Source organism: Coregonus clupeaformis, chromosome 30 (genome assembly GCF_020615455.1).
Source record: "Coregonus clupeaformis isolate EN_2021a chromosome 30, ASM2061545v1, whole genome shotgun sequence".
NCBI lineage: Eukaryota > Metazoa > Chordata > Actinopteri > Salmoniformes > Salmonidae > Coregonus > Coregonus clupeaformis.
In genome coordinates, this window is record NC_059221.1 from 5,682,457 (window position 1) to 5,709,009 (window position 26,553).

At 46.0% G+C, this 26,553-nt stretch overlaps 1 protein-coding gene across 1 annotated transcript in view; it reads left to right on the forward strand.

Moving 5' to 3' along the window:
- LOC121545947 (forkhead box protein J3) overlaps nt 1-25,047 on the forward strand; it is a 92,720-nt gene extending 67,673 nt beyond the window's left edge. The window contains exons 7-12 of the mRNA XM_041856891.2: nt 7,201-7,390; nt 16,590-16,889; nt 18,682-18,783; nt 21,983-22,180; nt 22,450-22,551; nt 22,679-25,047. Coding sequence (XP_041712825.1) covers nt 7,201-7,390; nt 16,590-16,889; nt 18,682-18,783; nt 21,983-22,180; nt 22,450-22,551; nt 22,679-22,791 — 1,005 coding nt within the window. The 3' untranslated portion in view covers nt 22,792-25,047. The remainder of the gene's footprint in view (nt 1-7,200; nt 7,391-16,589; nt 16,890-18,681; nt 18,784-21,982; nt 22,181-22,449; nt 22,552-22,678) is intronic.
- The last annotated feature ends 1,506 nt before the right edge of the window (nt 25,048-26,553 follow it).

Consider the following 26,553-nt stretch of genomic DNA (forward strand, 5'->3'; position numbering starts at 1 on the left):
CACCAAACTTTACAGTTGGCACTATGCATTCGGGCAGGTAGTGTTCTCCTGGCATCCGCCAAACCCAGATTCGTCCGTCGGACTGCCAGATGGTGAAGCGTGATTCATCACTCAAGAGAACGCGTTTCCACTGCTCCAGAGTCCAATGGCGGCGAGCTTTACACCACTCCAGCCAACGCTTGGCATTGCGCATGGTGATCTTAGGCCTGTGTGCGGTTGCTCGGCCATGGAAACCCATTTCATGAAGCTCCCGATGAACAGTTCTTGTGCTTACGTTGCTTCCAGAGGCAGTTTGAAATTCGGTAGTGAGTGTTGCAACCGAGGACAGACAAATTTACACGCTATGCGCTTGATCACTTGGCGGTCCCGTTCTGTGAGCTGGTGTGGCCTACCACTTCGCGGCTGAGTCATTGTTGCTCCTAGACGTTTCCACTTCACAATAGCAGCACTTACAGTTGACTGGGGCAGCTCTAGCAGGGCAGAAATTTGACAAACTGACTTGTTGGAAAGGTGGCATCCTATGACGGTGCCACGTTGAAAGTCACTGAGCTCTTCAGTAAGGCCATTCTACTGCCAATATTTGTTTATAGAGATTGCATGGCTGTGTGCTCAATTTTGTACACCTGTCAGCAACGGGTGTGGCTGAAATAGCCAAATTCACTAATTTGAAGGGGTGTCCACATACACATACTTTTATACTTTTTTTTACCAGAAAGTATCATGATCCCTTGGGTAATTTTGTAATTTTCAATGATTAGTATTGTTTTTTAGCTAGTCTGTATTAAAATAGATATGTGACCGACCGGCTCGATTCAGTCTTATGTAGCAACATTTGAAATTTTGTTTTTTACATTGGATAAAAGTAGAGACAGAGCTAGGGGCGGCAGGTAGCTTAGTGGTTAAGAGCGTTGTGCCAGTAACCGAAAGGTCACTGGTTCTAATCCCCCAGCCGACTAGGTGAAAAATCTGTCGATGTGCCCTTGAGCAAGGCACTTAACCCTAATTGCTCCTGTAAGTCGCTCTGGATGAGAGCGTCTGCTAAATGACTCAAATGTAAATGTAATGTAAGCTAGAAAATGCTATATGGTATAAATTTAATCTGGAGTGCCAGAGTGTTTTCTGGGCGTTCGTAAACTCAAGAGCGTTGTCATATTGTCAGTTCGTAAATTCAAAGTATTTCGCTCACAGAGCGTTCAGAGCACACACTGAACGCTCTGGCCGAGGAGTAGGGTTGATCCGAGCGTTCTGACCGAATAACAGCAGTCAAGTACCCAAGCTAACTGGCTAATGTTGGCTAGCTTGCTAGTTACATCCAGACACAAATGAGAGAACAGCTCACTCTGACCATTTTACTCGCCCTAGCAGAGCTGGTTAGGCTGTTTTTATGTTATCCAGAGCATTTTTACCAACGTTTACTGACACCGGCCATATTCAACGGGTGTTGAGCGTTCGTAAATTTGTCAGTTATTTTTGCGCTCTGGCACACTCAGACGAGAAGAGCGAAGAGCGAATTTGCCAGCTACATCTATCGACAGTTGTCGCAGTGACATCATGAACATTCTATTGAAATGGTTACTTGCGTAGTGGAATGTTTTGTTTAGACATATAGCTAGCTAGCTAGCTAGCTAAACAATGAACCATAATCCCAACTCATAACGTTACTACCCTGCATGAATCTGCAGGTAGCTAACCAACCAGGTTCAATGTTAGCTAGCAAATAATAGGCTATTACTAGCAATGCAAATGGCTCTGAGTTACGGATAATATTACTACACAGATCATACATGTAACGTTAGGTAGCGAGCCAGCCAGCTAACGTTAGCTAGCTAGCTAACAGTACACTTTAACTTGAAATGAAAACGACTTTCTGACAAAATTAGAAACGTGTAATATCTGAAAATGTAGCTAGCTAGACTATCTTACCCATATACATGGATGGACGCCTCACCCTCTCTGTCACGGATGCCATGGTTGCCCTTAGTTTGAAGATGTAATCCAGAGACAGGTGTTTTATTCAACAACCTTCTGTGTGATCTCTTTTCGACTCCGCCTGCATATTTGCAATCAAACGCCAGAATTCTCTCCATCTCCTTAGCTATCATACTCTAATTCCACTGATTTCAAAACTTGACCTCTAGAAAGTGGAGGGCAACACTTATGCAGTTCTACTACGTGATATCTTTCAAAAAAGCCTTGTTAGAAAGGATTACCCACACATACTGACCAGCCCATGTTATAGACAAAGACGTGTGCTACATGGCAGACCAATCCGAACTCATCTCTCGGCATGTCCAGCCCACTCATTATCTCAGCCAATCATGGCTAACGGGAAGGTTGCTGTCTTTTTCCGTGGCTAAACCAACTAGGCTCATAATTTAACAATTTTATTCATATTTACAGATGGCATACAAGTTTGTTATTAAGGCACATGAAAGGTCACATGTTCCAGAAGGCATTCCTGCCAAAGAAAGTTTAAGTTCAAATGGCTCTCCTGTGAAGTACTGACGTGTGACATACGCCTAGTTTCCTGAAACGAGTCACGTACATTTTTTATATATTATAATATAATAATAATATAATATGCCATTTAGCAGACGCTTTTATCCAAAGCGACTTACAGTCATGTGTGCATACATTTTTACGTATGGGTGGTCCCGGGGATCGAACCATCAGTGCCGATTTTAGCATGTCAATCTTGGTGGTGCAAACTCCCCATTTTTTATTTTTTTATGCATGCCAGCAAAGCCACTACACTACACAACACAACACTAAACAATACATTAATTGCACTATAACGGTGACAAACGGTGCCCACAAACTGTTAGGGCCTACATAAAGCTGTCCCAACAGCAGAGCTTTCTTTTCAGCACCATGAAGTGAATCCTTACCACCGCTACACCTGGCTATCAGCGGAGCCTCGTCTGGCAGCGAAACAGTTCATTCAGCCTAATTTACTGCCTTTTTAAAAAACATAGCTGATATGGCTGACTAGCTTAAACAAATGTGGTTTCTACTGACAATTGAGATGTACAAACTAAGGCATAAGGGAACGACGAGCGGATAAGAGGCGATCCGTAATTTCGATTTAAGACATTAATGAGCGCGCTAGCACGGACATTGTCAATATAACTATTTGTTCAGCACTTTTTAAATGTACAGCGACAGAATTCAGAACATGGGCCTTCTTACAGTATTCTCCCTGTATACCAAGTCAGAACGGTATTATAAATAAAAAGGGAATATGAGCAGACAATGAAAGCTCTTACAGTATTTGGTGATTACGTTTCTCTAAAACAGGCTAAAGGCTACATGTGCACCACCAAGTCAGAACAGTAGGCTAAGTTATGAGGGGGAAAGGGACCAAAGTATTAGGGTGAGGCACATGGGCTACTAACAGTTTACTACACAACATATACTTAGTATTACTTTCTTAGCTTCAGTAGACATACAGTGCATTCGGAAAGTATTCAGACCTGTTGACTTTTTCCACATTTTGTTACGTTACAGCCTTATTGTAAAATGGATTACATTGTTTTTAATTTAGCAGACGCTCTTATCCAGAGCGACTTACAGTTAGTGAGTGCATACATTTTCATTTTCAGACTGGCCCCCCATGGGAAACGAACCCACAACCCTGGCGTTGCAAGCACCATGCTCTACCAACTGAGCTACAGGGGACAAGAAACGTGTGATGCTACAAGCTTGGCACACCTGTATTTGGGGAGTTTCTCCCATTCTGCTCTGCAGATCCTCTCAAGCTCTGTCCGGTTGGATGGGGAGAGTCGGTGCACAGCTATTTTCAGGTCTCTCCAGAGATGTTCGATCAAGTTCAAGTCCGGGCTCTGGCTGGGCCACTCAAGGATATTCAGAGACTTGTCCCGAAGCCACTCCTGCGTTGTCTTGGCTGTGTGCTTAGGGTTGTTGTCCTGTTGGAAGGTGAACCTTTGCCCATGTCTGAGGTCCTGAGCGCTCTGGAGCAGGTTTTCATCAAGGATCTCTCTGTCCTTTGCTCCGTTCATCTTTCCCTCGATCCTGACTAGTCTCCCAGTCCCCGCCGCTGAAAGACATCCCCACAGCATGATGCTGCCACCACCATGCTTCACCGTAGGGATGGTGCCAGGTTTCCTCCAGATGTGATGCATGGCATTCAGGCCAAAGAGTTCAATCTTGGTTTCATCAGACCAGAGAATCTTGTTTCTCATGGTCTGAGAGTCCTTTATGTGCCTTTTGGCAAACTCCAAGCGGGCTGTCGTGCCATTTACTGGCTTCCGTCTGGCCGTTCTACCATAAAGGCCTGATTGGTGGAGTGCTGCAGAGATGGTTGTCCTTCTGGAAGGTTCTCCCATCTCCACAGAGGAGCTCTATCAGAGTGACCATTGGGTTCTTGGTCACATCCCTGACCAAGGCCCTTCTCCCCCGATTGCTCGGGCGGCCAGCTCTAGGAAGAGTCTTGGTGGTTCCAAACTTCTTCCATTTAAGAATGATGCAAGCCACTGTGTTCTTGGGGACCTTCAATGCTGCAGACACTTCCCCAGATCTCAACACAATCCTCTCGGAGCTCTACGGACAATTCCTTCGAACTCATGGCTTGCTTTTTGCTCTGACATGCACAAAATTTTAGGAACATCTCAAGGATGATCAATGGAAACAGGATGCACCTGAGCTCAATTTGGAGTCTCATAGCAAATTGTCTGAATACTTGTGTAAATAAGGTATTTCAGTTTTTAGTAAAAAAATTAATAATGTATAGAAACAAGTTTTTCGCTTAGTCATTATGGGGTATTGTGTCTAGATTGATGAAGATTATTATTTTTGTAATAAATTTTAGAATAAGACTGTAATGTAACAAAATGTGAAAAAAGTCAAAGGGTCTGAATACTTTCCGAATGCGCTGTATATCCCTGGCATATTACATCATTTATGCAGCAGCATACAATGCATTTTTGGACTCACCTTGTTGTGCTGTGCTCACTTGAACAGGAAGGTGGCGTGGCAGTCCTTCTTGTGGGCAAATTTTGTCATCAAACTTAGTCATCAAAGTCTGGCATTCTCTGGATTTATGGCGCTTTCAAGACTATGAACTCAGGAAAAAATGTGGTCGAATCATGACGTCCGTGATCTTCAGGTCGGAGATCTAGAAAGAATTCAGAGTTGGATGACCGTTCAAAAAAAAAAATCCCAGTCGGAGATTTCCCAGTTCCGAGTTTCCAGTAGTTTTGAATGCGGCAGAAGTCATGCTGGATTGACAATGTAAATAGTCCGGGTGGCCATTTGATTAATTGTTCAGTAGTCTTATGGCTTGGGGGTAGAAGCTGTTAAGGAGCTTTTTGGACCTAGACTTGACGCTTCGGTACCGCTTGCCGTGCGGTAGCAGAGAGAACAGTCTATGACTTTGGTCCTGAATTACAGTTGAAGTCGGAAGTTTACATACACCTTAGCCAAATACATTTAAACTCAGTTTTTCACAATTCCTGACATTTAATCCTAGTATGAATTCCCTGTCTTAGGTCAGTTAGGATCACCACTTTATTTTAAGAATGTGAAATGTCAGAATAATAGTAGAGAGAATGATTTATTTCAACTTTTATTTATTTCATCAGATTCCCAGTGGGTCACTCAATTAGTATTTGGTAGAATTGCCTTTAAATTCTTTAACTTGGGTCAAACATTGTGGGTAGCCTTCCACAAGCTTCCCACAATAAGTTGGGTGAATTTTGGCCCATTCCTCCTGACAGAGCTGGTGTAACTGATTCAGGTTTGTAGACCTCCTTGCTCGCACACGCTTTTTCAGTATTGCCCACAAGTTTTCTATAGGATTGAGGTCAGGGCTTTGTGATGGCCTCTCCAATACCTTGACTTTGCTGTCCTTAAGCCATTTTGCCACAACTTTGGAAGTATGCTTGGGGTCATTGTCCATTTCGAAGACCCATTTGCGACCAAGCTTTAACTTCCTGACTGATGTCTTGAGATGTTGCTTCAATATATCCACATAATTGTCCTTCCTCATGATGCCATCTATTCTGTGAAGTGCACCAGTCCCTCCTGCAGCAAAGCACCCCCACAGCATGATGCTGCCAGCCCCGTGCTTCACGGTTGTGATGGTGTTCTTCGGCTTGCAAGCAACCCCCTTTTTCCTCCAAACATAACGATGTTCTATTTTTGTTTCATCGGACCAGAGGACATTTCTCCAAAAAGTACGATCTTTGTCCCCATGTGCAGTTGCAAACAGTATTCTGGCTTTTTTATGGCGGTTTTGGAGCAGTCGCTTCTTCCTTGCTGAGCGGTCTTTCAGGTTATGTCGATATAGGACTCATTTTACTGTGGATATAGATACTTTTGTACCTGTTTCCTCCAGATGTCTTTGTTTGTAAATCAGATAATTTTTTTTACTCGCCAAATTGAGCTCAGTTTCAAATTATCACTCTTTGAGAATAACTGTTACCGACGCGAGATGCGCATCACTTCGCACTGGCAACTTTTTTTCATTTGGAAAAGTATTCTGTTCGATTTTATTCTGTTATATTACATCATGTTTTTTACTATAAATGAGGTGTGGCTTGACTGTGATAAGGGCTCTGGAAATAAGAGTGTCGTCTGCTAAATTAACAAAACAAGGATATGTCATTGCACAGCCATAGACTTCTACAAGCAAGCGCCACTGGTGAGGTTACTGCTTTTTTGAATAATATAACCAGTTGATATTAAGGTTTCAATAAATCAATCTTAAATGGCACTTTTTTTTTTATTTACTGAATATATATTGGGCATTTTAGCAATTAGGATTTGTTATCTGTAATGGTTCTGATAAATGAGGCATTGTTGCACACTGTTGTCATATAGATAAATGCGCACATGTTTTTTCTGGCCTAGATTCTTTTTATCTTTTGAGTACTCAAGTTCATTTATTGTGGCAAAACCTACAAATATAAAACATTATTTGTACCCCCACTTTCAGACAGAGTCAGACACCCATGAGTATAGGTACAATCGGCCTAGGCTCTCGTGTTAGAAGGGTGAATGACCAGTAGGAGACCGGGATACTGAACACATGTTTACCATTACCATGCCCAAAACAGGCACAGTGTGGATATCTCAAGTTAGAATTCAGCCTTTTTAGTGATTGGACCTAAAGTGATGAAAATAAGTGAGTATCTCTCTCTCTCTCTCTCGGTCTCTCTCTGTCTATCTCTCTCTCTGTAGGTCAGTAGTCACTCGGAGCCCTCCTCCCAGTCTTTGAGTCTACAGCAGCCTCCTCTGCCTCCTCCTCCCCAACCCCAGTGCAGTGTGGCCGAGCGGGACAAGCAGCTCCTCTTCTCTGATTTCGAGGACCTCAGTGTCTCCTTCCGCAGCCTCTACAAGTCTGTCTTTCAGCAGTCCTTCAGCCAGCAAGGTGGGTCAAGGGAAACAGCACTCTGAAGCAGACCGGGGTTGAAATAGTGTTTTAGATGAGCCTGCTTGGTGCAAACAAGCTCTATCAAACGCCTTCAAAGTATTTGAAAGGAAACAAGCACGTGCACAGCTAACGTCATACCCGGTTGATGAGAAAACGGTGTGGGAAACACTAGTGGGAATGAAACGCATGCTTTTTCTACATAATTATTTTACAGGTTAGCTAAAAGCACAAGGTAATCTCCTACACCACAGTTTGGACACTTACGTTAAACAGTAATACAAGTTTTAGTGTGAATTCCTCTTTTGTACTTAAACAAATAATAATTTGTGCCACGGATCTACAATCGTTGCGCTACTTAGTCAAACGAGCAAAAGCAATCAAGGGGAAGTAGCTTTGATACTTGCTACTAGATTGTGACGCTTCTAAGTAATTGCTTCCTGCAGCATCCTATTGGGTCAACAGGCTTCCTCCTGCTTGTGTTACGATCCACCTTCTTTAACCCCAGACATGGACACGCTCTGTCGATCGCCTCACTTTTGCCTGAAATCAACCTTTAAAAATAGTTTATTTTTATTGTTTAAAAAAAAAACATTGTACAAGTCGCAGCAACGAGCTGAATTGTGTACAACAATACAATTATGAAATATCAAAACTTAACAAATATACATCACTCCTTGCTCCGGCCAAACGCTACGCCACGCCAACGGACATTAGTTTCTTCTCCGCAATGAGTCTGGATCTGAGTACCTCCCAGACGATTTCTAGAATGGAAATCCTTTCTAGACCGTCTGATTGGTCCCAGCAACCGATGGGTTGGGCCAGAACCATAACACACGTGGCTAAAGCGGCGTTTTGAACATTTATCATTGGCTTTGATACTCTGATAGGTTAGAGATCATCCAATCGTTGATTACTTTGTTTTCTACAACACCCCTCATTTTGACGCCACCACAAACAATTTCAATTATAGCAGTATCAGACTGAAGTATGTAGCGAATGATAGAGCAGAGGAAGAATTCAGTTTGAGTTGTCAGGTAAGTACTCCAGCACTTTGGATTTTAAATGATACAATGACTCTGAGGTTAAAGGCCCAGTTCAGTCAAAAAATGTATTATCCTGTGTTTTATATACTTCCACACTATGAGGTTGGAATAATACTGTGAAATTGTGATAATATTTGAAAAGACCACCTGCAATTTCAGCCTGTTGTGGTGGGATGGAGTTTTGGCCTGCCAGGTGACATCACCAGATGATAGATTAGTCAATAGACCAATAACAGCTAGTTTTCTAAGAAGCTATTTTTGTTTTTGACCATTTTAATTTAAAATAATCACAGTAAGGTACTTAATTGTTACCCAAAAATTATTTGATATTGAGATAGAAACGTCTACATTAGAGCTTTAAAGTGCATACTTTCAGCTTTAATTTGCGGGTATTTTCATCCATATCAGGTGAACCGTTTATGAATTACAGCACTTTTTGTACATAGTCCCCCCATTTTTGTCATGAGCCCTCTCACTCCACCGGGTTACCACCTTAATTGGTTTCCACTATCTTCCACTCTGCTCACCTCCCTCTCTCTACTCAGCCTAACTAGCTCCACCTGTCCCTGCTCTGCTCGGCTCTAATTACTCTGCCAGCTGCGCTGCATTACCCACTAACCTCTCCCAGTATTTAAGGCCCTGTCTTTCAGCTCTCCGGTGTCAGATCGTCTGCAAAGCTCACACCCGGAACCTGTTTGCTCGCGCTTCTGGCTCACCCTGGTTTTGTGACCCCGGACCTGCCTGTTTTTGGATACTCTTCTGCCTCAGGAGATCCAGACCTGCTTCTGCCATTACGACTCCTGACTACTCTTCAATCCCGGTAACTCTGACCAGCCTTCTGCCTTGCTACTACGTATTTTGGATTCCCTTGAACTGTACTGCTGCCTGGTTTCATTCCGCCCTGTTGTGTCTGTGTCTCCCCCCAGGACTTCTGGACCACCCACCACCGGCTTCATAGGACGCATCGCTGCCACTGGGGGGGACACAGACCCAGCGCATTGGACGGGATCCCTGTTACCCCTGGAGCCTTCATTCACTCCCTACTTCCCTTTTCCCTTAAGTTTAATAAACTTTCTGGTGTGACGCAATTGTGGTCCTCTGGTCGTCTGTCTGAATCGTGACAGTACGATCTGACCATTATGGACTCAGCGCACACTTTCCCCAACATGGAAACCGATGAGCATGAGCAGCAGTTCCAGCAGCAGCAACAACAACTCGCCATGCTCATTCAACTCCTCACCAACCTTACCCCAGCCAGTCTGCCCACCAGCCCAGCCCCCGAGTTACCTGCCCCGGTCATTGCAGCCGCTGCTCCGAACCCAAGATTGGAAACCCCGAGCGGTTCAACGGCGATTCAACCCAGGTCCGGCCATTCCTGACTAGCTGCCGACTTCAGTTCTCCTTGCAGCCAAGGACCTTCGCCACGGAGGGGGCTAAAGTTGGGTATGCCATCACTCACCTGATGGGCCGAGCTCGACTCTGGGGAACAGCAGAGTTCGAACGTCAAACCCCCGCATGTGCAACCTTCGACCTGTTTGCTGAGGAGATGCTGAAGGTGTTTGACCTGGATTCACCCACCGCAGAGGCGTCTCGTGAACTGTTCAGTATTCGACAAGGCAGACGTACAGTCGCAGACCATTCCATCGACTTCCGAACCCTGGCTAGACGAAGTTCTTGGAACACACCACCGTTGGTGGACGCGTTCTTCCATAGTTTGGCTGACTATATCAAGGACGAGTTGGTCTCCCATGAACTGCCTTCCACTCTTGATGAAGCCATCGCACTGACTGTCAGGATCGACAGAAGGATACAGACCCGTCGTCGTGAGAGGGGGGCGCCAAGGTCCACCTACTACCGGCATTCGGAGAGATCCGACTGGGCTCCTGTCATCTACTGCCACTCACCCAGGTCAGCTTGATCAGTCTGAGCCTATGGAGATTGGGCGAGCCTCCCTCACTCCTGCAGAGCGCCAGCGCCGCTTCACCTCAAACCTCTGCCTCTATTGTGGAGGTGATGGACATCGTGTGGTAACCTGCCCTTTAAAGGGCCGAAGCTCACCGGGCGTAGGGGGAGTCCGGTCGAGTTCAATGACCATCCAGTCCTCCGACCGCAAACCCCTGCTGCAAGTTCACCTCCGCCTCTCTGACTCAACTCACACCCTGGCTGCTCTGGTGGATTCTGGCGCCGAAGCCAACATAATGGACGTCAAGCTGGCACGCCAACTGGGACTGGAGAACCTCCGTTTGACACCTCCTATTCCTGCCCGGGCACTGGACGGACACTTACTCGGATCGGTCACTCATGTCACGGCCCCGGTCTCGATGGGTCTGTCCGGAAACCATCAAGAAACTATCCAGTTTCACCTGCTCCCCTCTCCAGGCCAACCCCTCATCCTGGGTTACCCATGGCTCCGCCCCGGCACAACCCTCAGCTCGACTGGGTGACCGGGGTGATCAGGGAGTGGGGAGAGGACTGCCACCGAACCTGCCTGCTTGCTGCCGCACTACCCCCTCGGCCAGTACCTACTAACTCCGCTCCGGACCTCTCCAATGTCCCAGAATGCTACCATGGTCTCAGAGAGGTGTTTAACAAAGCAAGAGCCACATCTCTGCCCCCTCACCGACCGTACGACTGTGCCATCGACCTCCTCCCTGGAACAGCTCCTCCAAGGGGTCGTCTTTATTCGTTGTCTGCTCCTGAAAGAAAGTCCATGGAGGACTACATCAATGGCTCTCTGTCCGCAGGATTAATCCGTTCATCTTCATCTCCTGCTGGTGCTGGCTTCTTCTTTGTGGGGGAAGAAGGACGGATCTCTTCGCCCCTGCATCGACTACAGGGGACTCAACGACATCACAGTGAAAAACCGTTACCCTCTGCCTCTGCTCACCTCTGCTTTTGAGTTGCTCCAGGGAGCCACTGTTTTTACCAAGTTGGATCTCAGAAACGCTTACCACCTAGTGCGGATCCGGGAGGGAGATGAATGGAAAACCGCATTCAATACACCAACAGGCCACTACGAGTATCTGGTTATGCCTTTTGGCCTCACCAATGCTCCTGCTGTGTTCCAGGCTCTAGTGAATGATGTACTGCGGGACATGTTAAACAAGTTTGTCTTCGTTTACCTGGATGACATCTTAATTTACTCCAGAAACCTGTCTGAACACACCCGCCATGTCCAGCAAGTCCTTCATCGTCTTCTGGAGAATTCCCTCTACGCCAAGGCAGAGAAATGTGAGTTTCACGTCAAGACAGTGGCCTTCCTGGGGTACATAGTGGCAGAAGGAAGTATCCAAATGGATCCTGCCAAAGTATCAGCAGTCACTTCGTGGCCAGTTCCGGAGAACAGAAAGAAGCTGCAACAGTTTCTGGGGTTTGCTAACTTCTATAGGAAGTTTATCCGGAACTACAGTACCGTTGCTGCCCCTCTCACTGCTCTAACCAGCACCAAGCAACCCTTCACCTGGACCCCAGCAGCCGACAAAGCCTTCAGTACCCTCAAGGTGAGGTTCACCTCCGCTCCCATCCTCCAGATGCCTGATGTGGACCGGCAATTCATTGTGGAGGTGGACGCCTCGGATGTGGGAGTTGGTGCTGTGATTTCTCAGTGGGCTGCGGAGGATAGGAAGCTCCATCCCTGTGCCTTTTTCTCACGTCGGTTGTCCCCCTCTGAGTGCAATTACGACATAGGGAACCGTGAGCTGCTGGCTGTGAAGCTTGCCTTGGAGGAGTGGCGTCACTGGCTGGAGGGGTCCACCATTCCATTTCTCGTTTGGACCGATCATAAGAACTTGGAGTACATCCGCACGGCCAAACGGTTGAACTCCAGGCAGTCCCGCTGGGCCCTGTTCTTCACCAGGTTTAATTTCACTCTGTCATACCGGCCTGGATCACGCAACACCAAGCCAGACGCCCTCTCCCGTCAATTCCAGAAGGATGACACCCCTCCAAGGACCCTGTGTCGATTCTGCCAAGTCCCTGCATCGTTGCAGCTCTGACCTGGGCTGTTGAGGAACAGGTGCTGGAGGCTCTCCGTAACCAGCCAGGTCCCAGCACTTGCCCAGCTGACCGCCTTTTTGTCCCCCGAAGACCTGAGGTCCCAGGTCATTCAGTGGGGACATGACTCCCGCCTAGCTTGTCACCCTGGCTCCACCCGCACTTACAACCTGCTCGCCCAGAGGTTCTGGTGGCCCTCTCTGAGGAAGGATGTACGGGAATTCGCCCAAGCCTGCCCCATCTGCAACCAACACAAGTCGTCCTGCCAGCCCCCAGCCGGATTGCTGCAGCCCCTGCCTGTGCCCAGACGTCCCTGGTCTCACATCGCCCTTGACTTTGTCACGGGGCTGCCCCCTTCAAGTGGCATGACCGTCATTCTCACCATCGTTGACCGTTTCAGCAAGATGGCACACTTCATTCCCCTCCCCAAGCTCCCAACCGCCAAGGAGACCGCCCAGGTGGTCCTGGAACACGTCTTCCGGATCCACGGACTGCCAAGGGATGTTGTTTCTGACCGTGGTCCACAATTCTCCTCCGCTTTTTGGAAGGAGTTCTGTCACCTGCTGGGAGCCACAGTCAGTCTGACTTCCGGATTCCATCCCCAATCCAATGGGCAGTCAGAGCGGGCTAATCAGGAGCTCGAGAAGGCACTGCGATGCATGACTTCACGCAACCCCCACTCCTGGTCGCAGCAATTGACATGGGTGGAGTACGCACACAATTCTCTGACCTGCTCTGCCATCGGTATGTCCCCTTTCCAATGTGTTTATGGATACCAGCCTCCTCTATTTGCCAGCCAGGAGGAGGAGGTTACTTGCCCATCTGCACTTGCTTTTGCCCGTCGATGTCGCCGCACCTGGTCACAAGCCCGAGCCACACTCCTCAGGTCCGTTGCCAGCTACACTACCGGGGCCAACCGTCGGAGAATTCCTGCTCCCACCTACCATGTTGGTCAAAGGGTGTGGTTGTCATCGAAGAACCTGCCACTCAGGGTGGAGTCGCAGAAGCTGGCACCTCGGTTCATTGGCCCATTCCCTATCATAAGAGTGATTAGCCCAACTGCTGTCCGGCTCCAACTGCCTAATTCCCTGAGGGTGCACCCCACTTTCCATGTGTCTAAGATTAAGCCCATCCATGAGAGTCCGCTGGTCCCTGCTGCGCCTGGTCCTCCTCCTCCACGGCTCGTCGATGGTGGTCTGGTTTACACCGTCCGCCGCCTGCTTCGGTCCAGACGGAGGGGTAGGGGTCTCAGTACCTCATTGACTGGGAGGGCTATGGACCTGAGGAAAGGACCTGGGTGCCAGCTAGTCGGATTGTGGATAGGACTCTCATCACCGCTTTCACCAACGGCATCCTGATCAACCTGCAATCCGTAGGGGCCGCCCCAGAGGGGTCCCTAACCGTCCGGCCCGCTCGGCTTCCTGTCCTGTGCCTGATCCTGTCTCGGGACCTGTCCCATCTCCCCGACCACGGCCCTCCGGCTTCCTCCGAGGATGAGGACGTTCACTCGGACCGTTCGGAGGAGTTCTAGCCCTCCTCCGGCTCCCCTCCTCCCGCCCGGCGTGGTGTTGCTCTTGGGACTTCTGGGGCCGTCCCTTGGGGGGTTCTGTCATGAGCCCTCTCACTCCACCGGGTTACCACCTTAATTGGTTTCCACTATCTTCCACTCTGCTCACCTCCCTCTCTCTACTCAGCCTAACTAGCTCCACCTGTCCCTGCTCTGCTCGGCTCTAATTACTCTGCCAGCTGCGCTGCATTACCCACTAACCTCTCCCAGTATTTAAGGCCCTGTCTTTCAGCTCTCCGGTGTCAGATCGTCTGCAAAGCTCACACCCGGAACCTGTTTGCTCGCGCTTCTGGCTCACCCTGGTTTTGTGACCCCGGACCTGCCTGTTTTTTGGATACTCTTCTGCCTCAGGAGATCCAGACCTGCTTCTGCCATTACGACTCCTGACTACTCTTCAATCCCGGTAACTCTGACCAGCCTTCTGCCTTGCTACTACGTATTTTGGATTCCCTTGAACTGTACTGCTGCCTGGTTTCATTCCGCCCTGTTGTGTCTGTGTCTCCCCCCCCCCAGGACTTCTGGACCACCCACCACCGGCTTCATAGGACGCATCGCTGCCACTGGGGGGGGCACAGACCCAGCGCATTGGACGGGATCCCTGTTACCCCTGGAGCCTTCATTCACTCCCTACTTCCCTTTTCCCTTAAGTTTAATAAACTTTCTGGTGTGACGCAATTGTGGTCCTCTGGTCGTCTGTCTGAATCGTGACAATTTTAGGAAACAAAAAGTATTTGGACAAATTCACTTATGTGTATTAAAGTAGTCAAAAGTTTTTAGTATTTGGTCCAATATTCCTAGCACGCAATGACTACTGTACATCAAGCTTGTGACTCTACAAACTTGTTGGATGCATTTGCAGTTTGTTTTGGTTGTGTTTCACAGGGTTCATTGGCCAATTCATTGAAAACTTTGGCTTTGGCTTGCTTATATAGAGTGGGTACTACCTGTTTGCTGAAGTGAGTGCAAGAGGGACGTTCGTAACGTGGCTCCAGCACTTTCACGAGATGCTGAAACACCCTATTCTCAACCACCGAGAATGGGCGTATATCCGCAGCTATAAACCAAAGACTGTAAAATATATAAACATAGCCTACCTATCGGTCTTATAAATTATTTGGCCCGATCAGAATCAGCTGCCAAGGGCTGCTTCAATGCAGAGGGGAGACGATTTTGTGTTGTTTCTTTGTGTTTCCGTCTTGCTCCGGCATACTGGGGTGATGTCGGCGTAAATGTGTTAACATTTGAGGTGTTGGCAGCTGCATAGGCTATTCTGGTTGAGCGTGGCGACATACTGTTAACGTTTTATCCACAACTCTCTGTCCATCAGCGTTGTAATCTACTGGGAAGCCAAAATGTGGCGATTTAAAGGATGATGGAGGATCCTCCAATTCTGGTTTACTGACCCCACCACTCGCCATCGTACAGAACTACTCAAAAGGCATAGGCCTACAACACAGCATAGGAATAGCCTATAGGCCTAGTGTTTTAATTTTGTAAATATATATTTTTATGTACTTTCACAGTGCTGACCAAACCGAGGTCCCCGGTATGGTACAAATATGTGTACCGTTACACCCCTAGCGTTAATGTGCATTAATTAAAGGAGGCAACTATTTATGCATTGCTCAGTTTGGTGAACTCTAGTCGAGTTAAGTAAATCGCCTCCTTATCGTACATTGTTATATAAATTGAAATGGTACAAATTAAATCACGCTGCCAGATTAAAATTAGGTTTATGGTATTTTTTGCACCGATCTGTGCGCTTTTGCGTGAAGAAAATGTCGCTCTGTGTTCCATTCTATTTTTATGGCCCCCGCAACCTAGGCAGAGTGAAGCTCACTGCCTTGCATGCTTCTACCCAAGGAACGGCGTCAGTAGTCATTGCCTTTTGGAGGCTGAAATGCAGTGAGTCACCCAAGCAGCCGAGCTCCTCACCCTCCCTAGAAAACAACAACGTGTCTAGACCACGTGACGGATGTGGACTGACTCAGTCAGGGTGAATCGCAACAACTTGACTACTCCTCTCCTCGTCTCCTTTCCAGCTGTGTTGTGAAAGACAGATGAATCCCTGCCAGTGCAAATGAAGGTAACGGACACAAGGAGAGGAGGCCACTTTAGACTATTGAAGTGCCACCCTCAGAGTTTCAGTGAGAATTCCTGGCTTGGTAAAACAGAGATCAGTTCAGATAATACACACGCGCCTAGAAAGAGTACATTTCCTTAAACCATCCGAATGAAATTCCTCCGGGTTTGCTTCACTATCATTTATTAGAGACAACATCTCGGCATCAGTCACGGTCACATGCTGCACTGTAGTAGCATAGGTGTATTTATTTTTCCAAAAAGGAAAATAGAAAATAATATGAACATAGTTTTAAAGCTGGAATCCTTAATGGTGAAATTGCCACGTCCGTTTGTGATATTACAACAACAAAGAAGTTACTGCAAACAACAAACACTGAAGAATCAAAAGGAGATTCAAGGAAAATGCATAAGCAAAATGATTTACAGGTAGGCAGAATGGCTAGTAATTCTCTGTCTGTTTGTCTGTGTCTGTCCGTCTGTCTGTCTGTGTGTGTGGTTGGCCCCGCAGGTATCATGGGTATGCCCAGTGAATTGAGCCAGCAGCCACGGACGTCGTGCTCCTATCAGCACTCCCCCGGCGACACCCACCCCCACAGCCACCAACACAACCACGGTCATGTTCATAGCCACCCCCACCACCACCCGCCTCTCTCGCAGCACCTCTTTCCCCACGTGACGCACAACCAACATCAATCTCATACGCACACTCAACATGGGCAGCACCCTCAACACAGCCAGCACCCCAACAGTGGGCAGCAGTCCCAGCACCATACTGGCCAGCCACCACAGATGCCCTGCACCAGCACTTGTAAGACATGACTGTACAGTACACACTACTATACATAGTACTGCATTGTCAGAGAGTAAACACGGCCAAACGATGGACAGCAGAGTGCCTCTGACTAGACTATTGGCCATCATTTTCCATTAATTTCCCACCGATTCTATATGTTGAATCAGCGCAAACAGCCACCACTTGTAGTCAACCAGCAGGAGGTCGCTATAACATACCGCGGCGACAGCAAGCGATAGGACTGTCACTCTGCTTTTAGCTGTTCACCGTGGCGGTGTGTCTGGAGCTAAAGGCAGGCCTCAGGAACAGCGGCTATCCTTAAATGCTAGTCCCTTACTATACATAGCATTGATATCTACATGCTCTGCATGGATTCCATTATTTTCAGTGTTGGGGAAGCTACTCTGAAAATATAGTTTACCAAGCTACCAATTACTTCACACTGGAAGAAGTTAAACTACACTTAAGCTACCCTTAAGAAAAATATAGTTTACTTTGAGAAAGTAGTTCACTACATCCAAACTACTTTGTGAAAAATGTTCATATCTAAATCTGAAATGTCATAGACTATACATTTACATTTTAGTCATTTAGCAGACGCTCTTATCCAGAGCGACTTACAGTTAGTGAGTGCATACATTATTTTATTTTTTTTCATACCCCTGTGGGAATCGAACCCACAACCCTGGCGTTGCAAACGCCATGCTCCACCAACTGAGCTACATCCCTGCCGGCCATTCCCTCCCCTACCCTGGACGACGCTGGGCCAATTGTGCGCCGCCCCATGGGTCTCCCGGTCGCGGCCGGCTGCGACAGAGCCTGGATTCGAACCAGGATCTCTAGTGGCACAGCTAGCACTGCAATGCAGTGCCTTAGACCACTGTGCAAGAACAGTTAATTTTGGGATCATATGTTAACAGAATGTTTAATTTAGCCTATTAAACACAAAAACTATGTTTCAAGTGAGAATTAGGCAGGTCTCAAACAGTGTGTAGTTCCAGTAGTTAGCTAAACTGTTACATGGCAAAAAAGTAATTAACTACTGAAAACACTACCTAGATTTGAATTTAGTTGAACTACCACCAAGCTACTGCAAAATGTAGTTTAATTACTAGCTGAACGAAATGTAGTTCAATACTCCCCAACACTGATTATATTAGCTTTGTAGTTTGTTTTTCTGCTACTCCTCAAAGCTCATTACGCTGTGTGAAGCTGGCGTTTCTGAACCTCACCGACGTCTTTCATTTGCCTAGACTAGTCTTTGTTTTTCCTGTGTCTCTGCACTGTGCTTTCGGCTCAGAGAAAAGGCCTATACAAATAGACGCTCCATTATCTGGGTTAGTTCTCCCTCCACAGTGGCTGGGATGAATAAAAGCAATCCCCTGTCTTTGATCCACAGCTTCAAATGTGTTGCCGTTTGGGTTTGAGATGAAAGGCAGAAAATCGTTCCTCTTCACTAATGTCTGTGATTTGAATTTCCTCTGTGAAAATACAACATCTTGTGGTCAAACGCATCACTGCATCTGACTCAAACATTACATTACTTCTGATGGTCCTTGACTGCCACTCTGTTGATTACAGCACCATGCTCTTGTCAACATTTCCCTAACCTCGTCCCCAGGGTAATTGCTACAACATTATAGAGAGCTGGCTGGTGGACGTGACTAACATTTCCCCTACCGTTACCTAGTCTTCCTACCTAGCCCCTGTTTAGCTCTATTGCCCACTCCCCCTACCTGAAATTATTTGTCTTTGAAGAAATCGGGAGGAATCACTGCAGTGTGTTTGTGTGTGTGTGTCTGCGCAGGTCTGTCCGCCGACTGGTACCCCAACCTAGACTGGCTGAAGGAGAGCTGTCGCATTGCCAGCAGCTACAATTGGGCTGACGTGGACCTCTCTCCATTCCACGGTAACACAGACTTGCATAATCCTAAAGAGAAGAAATGGTGGTAACACTTTCTTTGGACCACCATGTGTATAATGCTCTTATAATGTCTTCTGTCACACTCATAGGAATAATAATAATAATAATAATAATAATAATAATAATGCATTGAATTTATAACTCACTTTTCATTGAAAAACTTTCTCAAAGTGCTACAGTGAGTGCATTACAATAAATAAAAACAAGGGACGTAGACAGAATAAAGGACACAACTAGGGAATCTCACAGAAAGAACATAGTTGATGCTACAAGGGTCAAGGACATCAAGGAACACAGCTATATCTAATGGAAGGCCTTCCTAAAGAGGAGGGTTTTTAGGCCATTTTTAAAGGAGTGTAGAGTCTGTGATGCCTCCAGGTGGTCCGGGAGTGCATTCCAGAGGCGGGGGGCGGTCGAGCAGAAAGCCTGATCCCCCATGGAGCAAAGCTTGAACGTGGAGGAGCAGGCTATCACTCGATCTGAGATTGCAGGTGGGGTTATGGGATACGAGGAATTCTTTGAGGTATGGAGGGGCATTGCCATGGATGCACTGGAATGTCAGCAGGAGGGTTTTGAACTTGATTCTGATTGAGACGGGGAGCCAGTGCAGAGATGCCAGGAAGGGGGTGATGTGTTAGTGTTTATGCACTCATCAGGATCCTGGCAGCGCTGTTCGGAATATACTGGAGCTTCTAGAGACTCCTGCCATGGATCCCGATGAAGAGTGCGTTGCAGTAGTCCAGCCTTGAGGAGACAAAGACATGGAGGAGCTTCTCAGCATCAGACTGAGTAAGGGTGTGACGGAGTTTGGCAATATTCTTAAGGTGAAAGAATGATGCTTTGCACAGATGTTTGATGTGATCGTCGAAGGTCAGAGAGGAGTTCGGCTTAACGCCCAGATTGTAGACTGAGGATGAGATGGGGATGTTCTGGCCTGCAATGGTGAGGTGGGTTATGGGTGATTGCTGGACCGCATGTAGCTTATTGTTGGCACTACCGTCAGAGGCTCCATGTGTAGCAACATGAAGTGGGAGATCTCTAATCAATGCAAAATTGAATTAAAATTACAGAATTAAGTTAGCTAAATGGGAAGGAGTAGGCTACAATGAGCAACCGACATTCAGGCTGTTGTTTAATTTGAATCGAGTTGTTGTAGACAAGGATGGGGTTTGCAGCAAAATAGCCTCAACTAGCCTAGCTAGCTAGCTGGCTAGCTAACATCTGGCTATCTTAGCTAGCTTCTTTACATCGATTTGACTAGCCGGGTATCCAAAAAAATGTCATATTATTCTAATAGTGAAATTATTTCAAATGGCCATCCCTACTCAAGGCAGGTGTTAAGACGGGCACATGCAGCAGAGGGACTTTGGGCAGTTTTTACATACAACTGAGTGTCATCAGCATAGCAGTGGAATGAAATTCCATGCCGGCTGATGACACAGTCAAGGGGTAGCATATACAGAATGAACAGGATGGGTCTAAAAACGGTTCCTTGTGGGACACAGCAGGTGACTGGGTGGATCTGTTACCTGGACTCACCTAGCGAGACATACTCAGTTCTGACAGAGAGGTAGGAGCATAACCAACTAAGGGCTGGTCCAGAGAGTCCGATGGTGTCCCGGAGGCGTTCGAGGAGGATAGAGTGGTCGACAGTGTCGAACGCTGTGCTCAGACTGGAATTTCTCAAACAGGTTGTTTTGATTGCGATGATCCTGGAGGTGTATGGCAACCACTTTTTCCAACACCTTGGAGAGGTTCACAATGTTGACATCAGCAAACCGCTCGCCCACACAACACCATACACGCTGTCTGCCATCTGCCCGGTACAGTTGAAACCGGGATTCATCCGTGTAGAGCACACTTCTCCAGCATGCCAGTGGCCATCGATGGTGAGCATTTGCCCACTGAAGTCCGTTACGACGCCGAACTGCAGTCAGGTCAAGACCCTGGTGAGGACGACAAGCACGCAGATGAGCTTCCCTGAAATGGTTTCTGACAGTTTGTGCAGAAATTCTTTGGTTGTGCAAATCCACAGTTTCATCAGCTGTCTGGGTGGCTGGTCTCGGATGATCCCACAGGTGAAGAAGCCGGATGTGGAGGTCCTGGGCTGGCATGGTTATATGTGGTCTGCGGTTGTGAGGCCAGTTGGACGTACTGCCAAATTCTCTAAAACTACGTTGGAGGCGGCTTATGGTAGAGAAATTAACATTCATTTATCTGGCAACAGCTCTGGTGGACATTCCTGCAGTCAGCATGCCAATTGCACGCTCCCTCAAAACTTGACATCTGTGGCATTGTGTTGTGTGACAAAACTGCACATTTTAGAGTGCCCTTTTATTGTCCCCAGCACAAGGTGCACCTGTGTAATGATCATGCTTTTTAACCAGTTTCTTGATATGCCACACCTGTCAGATGGATGGATTATCTTGGCAAAGGAGAAATGCTCAGTAACAGGGATGTAAACAAATTTGTGCACAAAAGTTGAGAGAAATAAGCTTTTGTGCATATGAAAAATGTCTGGGATCTTTTATTTCAGCTCATGAAACATGGGAACAACACTTTACATGTTGTGTTTATATTTTTGTTCAGTGTACATATGCTAAAGTCATATATATACAGTGGGGAGAACAAGTATTTGATACACTGCCGATTTTTCAGGTTTTCCTACTTACAAAGCATGTAGAGGTCTGTAATTTTTATCATAGGTACACTTCAACTGTGAGGGACGGAATCTAAAACAAAAATCCAGAAAATCACATTGTATGATAGTGTACCTATGATAAAAATTACAGACCTCTACATGCTTTGTAAGTAGGAAAACCTGAAAAATCAGCAGTGTATCAAATACTTGTTCTCCCCACTGTATATTTTTTTTCCTCTCAACTGTAACTTTGATTGTTATTATCGATCATACTTTCAGTGTTAATCTTAAAACTGTCTAGGTGCATTTTGATATTGTACTAAACATAGTACAAGGACGTGAATGGGCTAAATAAAAAACTACAGGTTTGGGTCAAATACAACACAGAGTGAAACCATCTGTATTTTCAAGTATTGTGGTGGCAGCATCATGCTATGGGTATGATTGTCATGTGCAGGTGAGGGAAAGGAGACTAGGAGAAGAGGAAGGCACTAAGGACTAGTGAAATGAGAACGACCCCCTGTCTGTGTGTGTCTATGACAGGACTGAAGGAGAGCATGAGGCAGGCGGAGCTGAACAACTGGTCCCTGGACCCGGCCCAGATAGCAGACCTGTGCTCCTCCATCAACCAGTTCTTTACACGCACCGGAATCATCCCACCACAGGGACCACCACAGCCACCCCTGCCTGCCTGCCACAGCCCCATGCACACCAGCAAGCCCAGCCAGCACATCAACACAGGTCAGTGGCCATTAGGATGGCGTTGCCTTACTAGACACTGAAGTTCAGTTTCACGTTTTGGTAACGATTAGGATTTGAGGACGGTAGCTGATCCTAGGTCTGTGCCTAAGGGCAACCTCTAACGTGCGTCTCATAGATCGGAAAGGGTTGGATTGCTTAAAACAAAGTTTCCTTTTACTGATCTCATCACATAGTCTATAGATCAGTGGAGTTGTGAGGTAAGAACTGAATGACTGTTGCTTCCTGTTGGTTGTCTTCATCTCCTGTAGGTAATCTGTACATGGACTCCAGACAGAACATGTCTTCAATGATGGGACCCCCGGGTTACCCCCACATGCCCCCCATGAGCACTGCAGGCTCCATAGTGACAGGTACTACTGCTAACTACTCAGACCCTCTTATAGTGTGTGTGTGCATACATGTATGCGTGTGTGTGCATGCATACGCGTGTGCATGTGTGTGTGTCCAGCTGCCTTACACGTCTACCTCCATTCTCAGGGCACAATGGCCAGATGAACCAGCAGCACAGGATGCCACCTGGGCACTACCAGATGAGGAGGTTGCCCACCAACGACATCCAGGATGACTTTGACTGGGACTCCATCGTTTAGAGCCACCCCGAGGAGCGGAAGAAAAGGAAGGGATAGTGAGAGGGCGGGAGAAGAGTGGAAACGACCACCTGCCCTGGGAAAAAAAGAAAGAGACATTCCAGAAGAGGAATATCAATCCCCTGATCTTGGTCTTTTTATACGAGAGTATAGAGAGCGACTTTGAAGACAATCATACACAGAAGGAGGGAGACTAGTCAACGTTTGTCAGTAGACAAGTTGGGGATGGTCATATTGTCGAGAAGAAATAACTTTTGGAATGGTTTGCATTGTCTCGTCTAAATGTTCCGAGTGCCAACAGTTTTACAAGTGTTGGTGAAGTATACTTTTTTTTATTCATGCTTCTATTCTCGTTTCTTTCCACTGAAGACTGAAAGTGGAAGCTAGGGTTTGTGATTCACAATTGCATATTTCCAAGGGACGTCCGCCTGCCACTGAACTGGAAGGAATGGGCGTGGATGAAAATGCCATTATACATATGAACACGACTTGCCTCAAAAAGTGATTCATTTTTGTTCAATCGCTACACAAACATCTGGCATCATGCCAGTTAGTCCAGACAGTATCCCTCCCTGTAGCACCACTCACCTATCTGACAGGAGTGATCCATGGAATTATACTTTCGCCACTTCTAAGAAATACAGATAGTTCGAAATGTGATAATAAGGGAAGACCAGATAAGGATGCTCATTCTAAGAAGGGAATGACATTGGTACGTACGGTGGCTGTCAACGACAACAAGTGTCTTATCTCTTTGACTGATTCAGACAATGCCAACTATATGGAATTGATCGCCATCTTGTGGTTGCAGGCTTATATTGCAGAGGGAATTGACTTGTTGTCAAGAGGAGAAATCACATTACACCAGACCTCGGTTCAAATGCTTTTTGAAACCTTTCAAATACTTTGAGCATTTGTTTCAGCCCGCCTTGAATGCCAGATGGGCGGAGTTTGCACTTTAGGGACTTTTCTATTGGTTCCATCGCAAAAGGCATGCTCAATCAAGCACAGCTGAAGTTTTATATAGAATTTGAACCCAGGTCTGAATTGCACCCTTACATTTTTATTTAAAGTTGTTAGTCTATGTAACTTGCTTTAACTTTCAATGGTTTTATGAACAAAAATCTTCCAGTGTAGCAGTTATTTTGTGTTTTTGATGTCCACACTTTCTTAACTCTGTGATCATGAAAAAATGGTGATGCTGGGCCAATGTTATGTATGTATCACCTGTCAATCCCTTACTGGTGGTGTTATGGTGTCTACAGTTTTCTCTATCTCGGTGTCTGTGAGTGTGTGTGTGAGTGCATGCGCCTATGTGTGAGTGTGCACGTGTGTGTTAACGTTCATCAGGACTGTCCTGTTAGTAACTCCATGGTACGAAGCCCTCAGGGTCCCTGTTTCCTCTGTTATTTCAGAATAATGCATAACCCCTATTTCCTTTTTTAGCATTACCAAAACATCAAAGGTCAAATGGGTTTGTGTGTAGTTGAATGTACCTGTTGGCATGTGTTTCGACCACTGTGGTGGAATGGTGCGCCAAATGTACTATGTTATAAGCTAATTAAGTGAAATGATGTGTATTTAGGACTTACAGTATATACTCGTGTGCCAGGTGAACTGGTGAACGAGACTACTATAACGTGACTTTAGTCAAGGATTATATTATTTTGGCCTGTCTCTTACACAAAGAAAGAGGCCTGACACTAAATAACATGTAGTCATCCTGTTCTCTAAATGATCACATGGCTACAGTCGGTTACAGATTGGCTACATTCCGATTCTCCCTAAGTGTGCAATCATATCCTTAAAATGCCCCTCATAGATTTAAAACGAATTAACTGGTTTGAGGAATATGGTTGGAACTCCCTCCAGCCATGCTTGCACCAATCCAAAGCGTTTAAATGCATGAGGGGGAGTGAACGAGTGCACACTTTTGGAGAAGGGTAGAGAATCGGAATGCAGCCATTGACTCTCCAAAAACTTTTGACCCCTCTAAACAAGGTCAAATCCAGTCATGGTCATTGGATGGAGACACAGATGATTCCAATATGCCTAGTCATAGGATGGGAGAGGGTAAGCAGTTTTTGCACAATGCTGGGTACAGTAGCATCAAGTAGAGAAAATGGTTGGACTGATAGGCCTAACCTAACCTCTCCCCTATCTTCTGAAATAATCATAAAAAGAGCTCAGTGAGGGAAAGAGAGAATGGTGGACAATGCAGTAGAAACAAGAAATAAACAGACAGAATGATCAAATGAACTGCATTTGAACTGTGATCCCTTTAGTATACCTACAGTTCCATAATTCAAATCACATTGAACAATGTAAATCAGTATTTAACTGAATATATACTGTAACGGTGATGATCATTAAACGGGACCCAAAGTGCTTGTGTCTTTTAAAGAACTCAAATGTGTTGCAATAAATGCGGTAAAAAGGTAAATGGAACAGACACCGGATTGGCGCACATTGACGCCGAATTGGGGAACATTCAACATATCTGATCTAACAAAGTGGATATTCGTAAAATCAGTGAAGGTTGATGTATTGTAACAGGCAAATAATGTGGTTACTAAAGTCAGATGTGGATATATTTGGCTGTTTTTGCTACATAACATTTAAAGTAGTCCCTTTTCAGGTTTAGAAGAAGTGACTGCTAAATGCTAGCTCCCGTTTGTATAAGCTGGTAGCATAGCTAGCATAGAGAAATCGGTGGTGGTAGTTAAAAGTCGTTTTAACTATAATGCAGATGATTGGTGATGATGACATGAACATGTATTGGGGTTGACATCCATACAAGCATTATACTCCGATTTCTACCTCAACATAGTGTGAAATACACATATAAACAATAGCCTTAATGTAGGCACATTTTGCTGGGGGGCAATGGGGAGATTCGGGATTGTTCCCCATACGTTTCCATGGCATTTCCATTGTTTTGGTCGAGTTCCATTGACCTCTTTACCGCATCTATGGTCAAGACAACATTTCATTCAAGGTTTACGAAAAAAGATGTTCCTGATCATCTCTGTCAAGTGCTGGTTTTTGATGACTAGCAGAAACAGTATATTGTATGTCAGTGTGTTATTGTGCTAACTGTAAATAGCGTCAAGTCATTTCAATCATCCCTTTACCCTTCAGCGATGGGACTCATGAATGAAACAAATGGAGGGAGGGGTAGTATTTTGTTATTCCTCTTTCAAGAGAGACACAGTATGTGTATATACAGTTGAAGTCGGAAGTTTACATACACTTAGGTTGGGGTCATAAAACTCGTTTTTCAACCACTCCACAAATGTCTTGTTAACAAACTATAGTTTAGGCAAGTCGCTTAGGACATCTACCTTGTGCATGACACAAGTCATTTTTCCAACAATTGTTTACAGACAGATTATTTCACTTATAATTCACTGTATCACAATTCCAGTGGGTCAGAAGTTTACATACACTAAGTTGACTGTGCCTTTAAACAGCTTGGAAAATTCCAGAAAATGATGTCATGGCTTTAGAAGCTTCTGATAGGCTAGTTGACATCATTTGAGTCAATTGGAGGTGTACCTGTGGATGTATTTCAAGGCCTACCTTCAAACTCAGTGCCTCTTTGCTTGACATCATGGGAAAATCAAAAGAAATTGTAGACCTCCACAAGTCTGGTTCATAGTTGGGAGCAATTTCCAAACGCCTGAAGGTACCACGTTCATCTGTACAAACAATAGTACGCAAGTATAAACACCATTGGACGACGCAGCCATCATACCGCTCAGG